Genomic DNA, 10,000 nt, shown 5'->3' on the forward strand with positions numbered 1-10,000 from the left:
TGTATGTGGGATCCGAACCCTCGGCGGGAGCGCCGCCGCGCTCCCAAGTGGCACACTGTAGCATTGCGCCACCGGGCCGGCCCCACAATATTGAGTTTTTAAATCTATAAACATTGTACATTTCTTCATTTCTCTTAGCAATGTTTTTTAGTCCGTTTGTGTTGCTTCTAGCAGAATACCTGAAACTGGGTAATTTACAGAAAATGAAATTTATTTCTTAAGGTTTTGGAGGCTGGGAAGTCCACAGTCATTGGGGGCCCAGGAGTTGCATCTGGTAAGGGCCTTCCTTCGGGTAGGAATTCTTCACAGGGTTCTGTGGTGACCAGGGTATCACATGGCAAGAATGGCCTGAGCAGGAGAGTTAACCTTCTCACGTATGCTCCTTTTAAAGCTGTCAGAACCTTGCCCATGACAACCCATTAACCCATTAACCCATCAACCCGTTACTCCATGAATGGATCAGTTCATTCATGAGGGCATTGTCTTCCAGATCTAATCAGCTCTTAAAGGCCCCCCCTTCTACCACCACATTGGGGTTAAGTTTCAACATGAGCTTCGGGGACATTCAAACTACCACACAATGTTTAATAGTTTTATATTGTATAGATCTGTAAAAATTTTAATATATAACTAAGTATTTCATGCCTTTAATGCTGTTGTAAATGGTATTATTTATTTTCATTTTCTAGTTGGTTATTGCTAGTATGTAGAAATACACTTGATTTTAGTATGTTAACCTTGTATACAAGAAACTTGTTAAACCCACTTATAAATTCTAGTAGTTTTCCTAGAATTCTTAGGATTTTTTACATACATGAATAGATCATTGAAAAATGAAAACTGTATTACCTCTTCTTTTCCAGACTGTCTGCTTTTTATTTCTTATTTTTGCCTCATTGAACTGGTTAGGACTCCATTACAGTATTGAATGGAAATCCTGAGAGAGCACATATTTATTTTGTCTGCATTTTAGTTGGTTTTTATCGATGTTCTTCTTATGGTTAAGGAATTTTCCTTCTATTCCTAGTTTGTAGAGTGTTTTTATTATGACAGGGTATTGAATTGAATGTTGTAAAATTCATATAATTGAATGTTGTAAAATGCTTTTCTTAAAAAAAAATTGAGATATGTTTTTCTCCTTTTTCCTATTACATGGTAAATATACTTACTGATTTTCAAATATTAAGTCAAACTTGTATTCCATGGATCCTGATGTATAATCCATTTTCTTTCTTTTTTTTTTTTCCTTTTTGTCTTTTTTCATGACCGGCAACGGATCGCAACCCTCAGTGTCGCGCCCGTACCGGACCGGGACCGGCAACGGGATCGCAACCCTCGGCGTTGCACCCGCACTTCGCTCAGCCAGTGAGCGGTGGTCTGTATGTGGGATCCGAACCCTCGGCAGGAGCGTCGCTGCTCTCCCAAGCGGTGCACTGTAGCAGTGCGCCACTGGGCCGGCCCTAATCCATTTTCTTATATAGCTAAAAGTTAGTATTTTGTTAAGGACCTTACACAAAATCCTGTAATTTATCTGTTACACAAATTGTGTTGGTTTTTAGTTTTCTGTTCCTGTAATGTAAAATTGGTTGTAATGTGTGACTTAGCCTATATCATCTGAATGAATTTAAGATTGGTATTATTTCTTCCTTAAATGTTTGCTACAATTTACCAATATAGCCATTTAGGCCTGAGATATCTTTGTGGTAAGGTTTTAATTCAGTTCATTTATTTAGTAGATATAAATCTATTCATATTTTTAGTAGTTTGTATCTTTTAAAGATTTTATACATTTTATCTAAGTTATTGAATTAAGTGGCATAAAATTGTTCATGTTTCCATATATCTTTTAATTTCTGTAGGATATGTAGTGAGGTGTCCCTCATTTAATTTATGATATTGGTAATATGTTTCATTTTTATTCTTGAACATTCTTGCTAGATATTTGTTAATTTTGTTAATACTGTCAAAGAACTAGCTGATGGTTTTTATTGATATTCCTGTATGATTATTCTTTTTTTAATTGATTTTTAAATTTAAATCTTTACTGTGTCTTTTTTCTCCTGCTCATTTGGGGTTTTATATGCTCCTTAGTGGAAGTTTAAGTCATTGATTTTAGTTAGAAACTCAAATCATTGTTTTCAGCATTCTCTTCTTTTGTAGTACAGTATTTAAAGCTACAAATTTTCCTTTCCTTTAAATGCTGTTTTAAGAGCTAAACAACAACCTACAGAGTGGGAGAAAACTTTTGCTAACTATGCATCTGACAAGGGATTAATATCCATAATATACAAGGAACTCAAACAATTCTATAGTAAAAAAAGAAATAACCCAATTAAAAAATGGGCAAAGGAGCTGAATAGACATTTTGCATAGGAAGACATACAAATGGCCAACAGGTACATGAAAAAATGCTCAACATCACTAGTCATCAGGGAAATGCAAATTAAAACCACATTGAGATACCACCTCACCCTGGTTAGACTAACTATAATCAAAAAGGCAGTGAGTAATAAATGCTGGTGATGGTGTGGGGAGAAGGAAACACTCCTACACTGTTGGTGGGACTGTAAATTAGTACAACCACTAATTTAGAAAACAGTGTGGAGGTTTCTCAAACAACTACAGACAGATCTTCCATATGATCCGGCAATCCCACTTCTGGGTGTATACCCAGAGGAATGAAAATCATCATGCCGAAGGGATACCTGCACTCCCATGTTCATCACTGCTCTGTTTACAATAGCCAAGACACGGAACCAACCTAAATGTCCATCGATGGATGATTGGATAAGGAGAATGTGGTATATGTACACCATGGAATACTACTCTGCCATGAAAAAGAATGAAATACTCCCATTTGCAACAACATGGATGAGCCTGAAGAAACTTATGTTGAGTGAAAAAAGCAAAGTACAGAGGGATAAATACTGCATGTACTCACTCATATGTGGGAGCTAAGAGAGAAAGGAAGGAAGGAAAGAAAGACCACAATGATGTGTTGGACTTGCAGAGGGAGAGAACATTATGTGGGCTACAAAGTAGAATGGGGGGTAAGGGGGCAGGGGAGGGAAGTTGGGGATTATTGGGTGGGGGACATGGCGTACAGTTGCAATTTGTGGTAATGAGTATACAGCCAGTATGAATCTGGCCCCCACATCATGGGCACGGGGGGTGACAATCAGCTTTGTATCTCATGAATATTCATAACCAATTTAAAAAATACTGTTTTAGCTGATTGCACAATTTTTTCCAATTGTCCTGTGAGTTCATCTTTAATCTGTAAGTTACTCAGACATGAATTGTTTAATTTCCAATTAATCTGAAAATTTTAGATGGTTTTACTCCATGTATTCAGTCAAAGAATCAAAAGGTTATCTATATTTCCAGATCTCTTCCTCTGCATAACTTCCTTGTATCTAGTAGTTTGTTCATAAAATCCTAGCCATCACCTTCTCAATAGACATTTAAAAAAATCTATAAAAAAATATATTTTTTTGTCTTTACAGTCTTGGGAAGTAGCTTACAATCTGAGTGTGTTTGGAATATAGGATGCATAGGCAGGTATGATGAAAGATAGTGTCCCACATAGTTGAATAATAGGTCACAAGTTCTAGCTAGTAAAATATGGTCCTAGTTTTCCAATATTTTAGACAGTTATGCTCTTTTTTGGGAGTGGAGTATATAAATATATCTGTGCTATAGCAACATAAATTCGTGTGGAAATATTTCTGGGACTGTTCATAAGAGGCCAATTAGAAGATTATTTTGAGAGCTGAGCTGTGAACTAATAAAGATCTGTGTAATAGCAGTGATCAGAGTGATTAAGAAGAGGTTTTGCTAAAATGGAATGAATGGGATATGAAGTGAGGAAAGTCAAGAAGTCACAGAGAAGAGTGAATAGAAAAATTTGCCCTCCTAAGTGTAATAGCATGTTTAGGGTGAAGATGGTACGTTTATTTTTTTGTATTTTTAATTTTTATGTGCTTATTGGACAAGTAGAGATTATCCTGCAGATAGAATTGTGGGCTCAGGGTTTAGGAAAAACAGCTAGATCAGATATGAAAATGTGAAAGCTAGGCCTAAATTGATGACAGTAAATTATATGGGAGTAGACGATATTGCCAAGGGATATTTGACAAAGCCCTTGGGAAATGCCAATCTTTTATAATGGGGAATAATAAAGGAAAAAACCTGAAAACCAAGAAGAGTGGTTGGATCGATGACAGGAGGAAACGAGAGGAATTGCTTAATTTTTAGTTCACTCCTGTCTGAACTTTCATCAAAAGGACAACTGGGAAAGTTAGGTAGAGCCATGACATCTGGAAGGAAAGATTGAATATAGTATTGTCTCTATTCATTTATATTTAACGAGCCAAAATAGTCACTTGGTTTACAAATGGCCGTTTTGAATTGTTTTTCTCTTCAGCGATTACTTTATCCTTTTACTGCAAGTAACTGAATTTCTTTTAAGAAGGAAGTTTATCTTATATTTAGTTTATTAATTGTACAGTAATAAATCTTAGGTTTCTTTAGCAATTGAATTGTTAGTTCCCAAGATGCTTATTTCTTTTCTTTTTGGATTCAGAAATTTTTTTTTGGTCAGGTTGTGATGTTATATTACCTAGTTTAATCTGTTGCTTAAAATAGGAAAACAGAAAAGTTGATTGAAGTATAAGAAATTCTGCCTAACGTAAAGTTGAATGCAAGTTTTAGATCTGACCCTTCGTTTTATTGATAAATGGCATTTTTTGGTAGGGTCTCTTGCGGTACCTCTATTCAATCTCCAAACAGAAGCACACAAACATATACAAATATGTGTACCACTGATAAGTAGTGTGTTTTTGATTTTGAAGCAAATGTTCCTCATGTGTACTTGACTTTGAATGATATGTCATACGTAGAATTTATTATTGTTTTTTAGTAAGAATATCTTCAATTTATATTGTAAAGATATTTTATGAAATAGATAAAAGTTCATCATATCTTTACAAACCATTCTTGTTTGGTTTCTTTTTATCATGTTTTAAGGTCAAATGTGACTTTAATGTTCCACAAAGAGACAGAGATTGATAATCGGGAAAGAATAGCCCTTTAATGTGATTTATATCTATAGATTTTATGTCAGATATGAAAAGTTGCTGTTCAAATTGTAAAGGAGGATCCATTAAAGAACACTTTAAACCATTTTACTATTTAGCTTACCTTGAGCTCTTGTTTTTATAATTATGCCTTTCCAAGAAAACTTTAATAGCTTGTCAAATATTTATAAAATATAACTTGGTAAAGTTATATTATCCTAATAGTAACAAAATAGAAATAATAGGTTATACAATAATGTCTTTTTGGTACTTTTAGTACTATTTAATGTGAAGGTATATGGTGTTTCAGGAGAGTAAAGAAACCAATTTTTAATTTTTTAAATTCTATGAAGAATTTGAATTTTCTCCTATCAGGTGAAGTTAGACAAGGGCAGATCATGGATATAGTAGAGAATGTTGAAAGTATAAAATTCCGCAAATATTTCCTATTTTGTACGATTCATTTCAGTGTGTAGTTGGGCTAAGAATAAAGTAACCTATAGGATGCTTCCTCACTCTTGAATGATATCTCTGAAAATATCACATATTTGTTGACATTTTTGTTACAGTGGAATGATTCACGTGAACTACTGTCCCTTCAGATGTTTTTAAATCATTTTCTTTCTTTTGTTTGCTCAAGTAATATAACAAACAACTTTCCTGTGGTTTGTTTGGCTCAATCTGTTTTTTTAAATATAGCATATGACATTTGCTTTTAATTTCTTGTAAATTAACTTAGTTCCTAATATGACTTATTTTCCTCACATCAATATTTAAATGAAGTAAATAGTTTGCCTTTACCGGTGTATGTCTCTCAGAGATGGTACTCAAGTACTCTTGAGTAACTCTCAGTGGTTGCCCATAATCTTCTAATTGACAAATTCTTAAAGCTAATATAATCCCCTCAGTTTGCAGATGAGGACATTTAGACCTAAAAAGGTAAATGAGTTAGTTGCCCAGAACTGGCAGGAGATATAAGCAAGGGTGATACTGTAATCTGGTTTTTGTTTTGCTTCACAGTCTTATGTTTATTCATATAAACACACTATGATTCTTAGTGACTTTTTTCTATCCTGATTCTGCATTCCAGATTTTCTTCAATCTGTTATTTTTTCTACCTATGTTTTATTCTTGGGGTCAGACTGTGTTGCTTCTCCCTGAAATTGACCTATGTTTTTCTGCCTTGCCTTTGCTTTAAAGGTTCTCTTTATTCCCACCCAAGAATAACTTATCTTCTCAAATTCCCCTATTATTAAATTCAACCTCTGATCCCTATAGCATAGTGTTTGCACAGGCTAAGACATATTTGATTCCTTGTGCATGTACATATACACCATATCTGTTGGGTTGCTTTTGGTGTAAGGAACAGAAAACCCAATTTATACTGGCACAAAATTAACAGGAATTTTTTGGCTCTTATAAAAAAAAATCTAAAAAAAAGTCTCATAGGAAGTATAAAAGTAGGCTGGTCTTTAGGATTTGATTGATCCAGAAGTTCATGATTCCGTCTGGAAGAAGCTCTGTTTCTCATAGTTCTGCTCTCTTTGGGTTTTGGCTTTGTCTTCTTGCCGGCTTCCTTTATGGTACAGAGAAAGCTTCCATCTTACAAGGAGTTATGTATTTCCTCCTTTACACCCTGAGGGGAAGGAGAGTACTATGCTACAAAACCCGGAACTTTCTGCTTAATGCACCAGTTACATCAAGTGCCCTTCTCTAGCCAGTTTGTCAGTGTGTGTGTGTGACTATTACTTTGATTGGTTTAGGACAGTTAGGACCCTCTTTTGTCATTGGGGCTGTGGTGAGTGTAGTTTGTGGCAACAATTTATCCAAACTTGTATGTGGTAGGAGAGGCAGACAACCACAATGTGTATCACATATATAAACCAGTATATTTGTTCTAGCATCATATTTGTTACTTATCAAGCATTGTGTGTATATATGTATGTAGGTATTTGTAAACTTACATTTGGAAGTTAAGGGGAAAAGTCCAATAGACCCTTTGAATAGAATAAAAAATCAAGTTTACATCAGTCTTTATGTTTTCTTATTTTAAGCAATTAATTAACTATAGCATCATAAACATGACACCGCAAGTTTCTGAATTCCAAAGAAAAGAAATAAGCATTTTGAAAACTAGTAATTGTATTATATCTGATTATTGCTAAAGAATTCTAAGACTTTTTGGCAAATTTGATGATATCTAAGACAGTACTTTTCAAACTTTAATGTACGTATAAATCATCTGGGGAATCTTATTAAAATCCAGATACTGATGTAGTAAGTTTGGGGTGGGACCTGAGATTTTGCGTTTTTAATAAACTCCCAGGTGATTCCAGTGTTGCTGATCCATTTTGCATAGTTAGGATTTAAAAGACTAAACATTTTCTAAAGGTGTTGAGAACTAGCTCAGTTTACTTTTTTGTAAGCTACTTTTGTTTCTTGTTTGGACTGCTGCAGTGGCTTGGTAACTTGTTTCCCCACTTCACTTCTCTTGTCGCATTACAGTCCATTCTCTAAATAGCAGCTATAGTGATCATTTAAATATGTAAATTGACCACATCACTCTATGCTTAAAACCTTCCACCCTTGTCGCATCACATTAGAATAAAATACAGGAAATGATGTAGGCCCTGCCTACCTCTCTGAACTCATTTCATACCATTATTCCTCTTATCCACTATGTTTCACGTCTTTTGTAACTTCACATCATGCTGTTTGTAATGCTGGGCCACTACATCTTATGTGACTGGCTTCTCATTGTTCAGGTCTCTGCTTAAATGTTAACCACTTCTGAGTGTATCTTATGATTGACTTTAGAGAAATAATTCCTTGGGGATTGTTGTACTGAGACAGCAGATCACTAAATCTCAGTCAATTAGGTTAATGAGGGATATAAAAATAGCTTTAAAATTTTCGTCGGTGTGATTCATGCTAAAGATTATTTCACAGTACATTTTAAAGTTTTAAAAAATATTATTACAGTATTAATAAATGTTTCTTTTTTATTTCCTATCCAAGTCACTGTGTGCCCAGTATTCTGCAGACAAACGGGAAGATGAGAAGATGTGTGATCATTTGATAAGAGCAGCTAAATATCGAGATCATGTGACAGCAACTCAGCTAATCCAGAAAATTATCAACATTCTCACAGACAAGCATGGAGCCTGGGGAAATTCTGCAGTAAGGTAAAGGGATACCTTTAGGATTTGGCCACTGATTTTCTTAGATGACTAATCCAGAAAATTATCAACATTCTCACAGACAAGCATGGAGCCTGGGGAAATTCTGCAGTGAGGTAAAGGGATACCTTTAGGATTTGGCCACTGATTTTCTTAGATGACCTAGGTTCAGATAAAAGGTTTTGGATATGATCAAGGCCAGATGAAGGAACAGAGTGATTTAATTTTATATTTTATCATCTACTTTGAATTTAAAGCAAAAAGGAAGGAGAAAATCCATATGGGTACAGCTATGAATCTTTGTAGCTATCTCAATTCGCTCAATTACTTCTAAATATTCTTTGAAGAATACTTCTCATAACAATTTATTCATTTGAAGTGAATTGTTAAGGGAAGCAGTTAATGTAAACTATTTTATTAGCTACACTTATAGACAAATTTATACAAATACAATGTTTTATTTTTAAACACTGTTCTCTATTTTACACTTTTGAGTTTTTAACATATAAATTTGAAAACATAATAAAATGTGCTGTTTTCGGGCCGGCCCGGTGGCGCACTGGAGAGTGCGCCGCTTGGGAGTGCGGCAGCGCTCCCGCTGAGGGTTCGGATCCCATGTGGAGACCGGTTCCCGCTCACTGGCTGAGCGCGGTGTGGGCGCAACACCGAGGTTTGCGATCCTGTTGCCGGTCCCCGGTACGGGCGCGACACCGAGGGTTGCGATCCCGTTACCGGTCAGTAAAAAAGACAAAAAAGGAAAAAAAAAATGTGCTGTTTTCTTGAATTAGGTTGCAAATTGCAGGGCTGTGATGGTTAAATGCCTTCTTTAAAATTTTATTCAATGTATCTACCTCCTTTTAAAATAACCGAAATGAACATGCTATTTTTGATTCTACTTTCTAGAAACAAAATAAATTACCTTTTAGGACTAAGGACCTTAGACAATTGTAAAATTTATTCTCCATGGAATATTTTTGCTCTAAGTTTTAGAAATTTTGACTCTTAAATAATGCTAATGGAACAATTTTATATTTTTCCATTAGGAAAAATTATATTTTAATTTATTTCTACATAACTTTTTCTAGAAGAAACCAAAATAGGAAAATAGTAAATTAGTTGTTTGAGGATACTTCAAAAGGTTTGTGGAAAAATAGAATTGAAAGATGACATGAATCTTTCCATGAACTTTTTGAAGACCCCTTGTATATTATGTAAGTGTGATTTTTGCTTCCACTGGTGTTTTAATCAATGTATGTGTCTAGCAAACATCAAAATCTAGTTTTAGAAATTTTCCAGGGGAAAAAAATAATTTTAATTTTTTAAAAAGTAAAGTTTAAAAAATTTGAGTTGAAAACTTCTTGTAATAGGATGTTTTTGTTTTGAGTACAAGTATTCACTAATATAGAATTAGGTATATCTCACGATGTTTATTACAAAGAATATCTACATATAATGAATTACACTTCTTGATATATAATATTTGGTGTTCAGAGAAAGGAATGCAGATCAAGGACTTGAGAGCAAAAGGATGGAATGAAGACAGATATCATGCTTGTTTGTTTGTTTGTTTGTTTTAATCCTATTACAGATGATCTCAGGTGTAATAGTTGGTCATGGAAATGATATGTATTCTTGGGTCAGTGATCTCTGGTTCCTTACCTTGCAATATCTAAAAGCCCGTGGTTGTGTGTGTGTGCGGGTGTGCATGTTGGGGGGTAGGGAGGAGTGTTGTATTGAGGGTTT

The 10,000-nt window shown here is 34.7% G+C and overlaps 1 protein-coding gene across 1 annotated transcript in view; it reads left to right on the forward strand.

The window, feature by feature from the left end:
- LRBA (LPS-responsive vesicle trafficking, beach and anchor containing) overlaps positions 1-10,000 on the forward strand; it is a gene marked incomplete at its 5' end in the record, with an annotated part of 547,723 nt that overhangs the window by 153,482 nt on the left and 384,241 nt on the right. The window contains one exon of the mRNA XM_008566486.1: positions 8,097-8,263. Within this exon, the coding sequence (XP_008564708.1) occupies positions 8,097-8,263 (167 nt within the window). The remainder of the gene's footprint in view (positions 1-8,096; positions 8,264-10,000) is intronic.

This window comes from Galeopterus variegatus, unplaced genomic scaffold (assembly GCF_000696425.1).
Source record: "Galeopterus variegatus unplaced genomic scaffold, G_variegatus-3.0.2 Scaffold245, whole genome shotgun sequence".
In the NCBI taxonomy this organism is placed as follows: domain Eukaryota; kingdom Metazoa; phylum Chordata; class Mammalia; order Dermoptera; family Cynocephalidae; genus Galeopterus; species Galeopterus variegatus.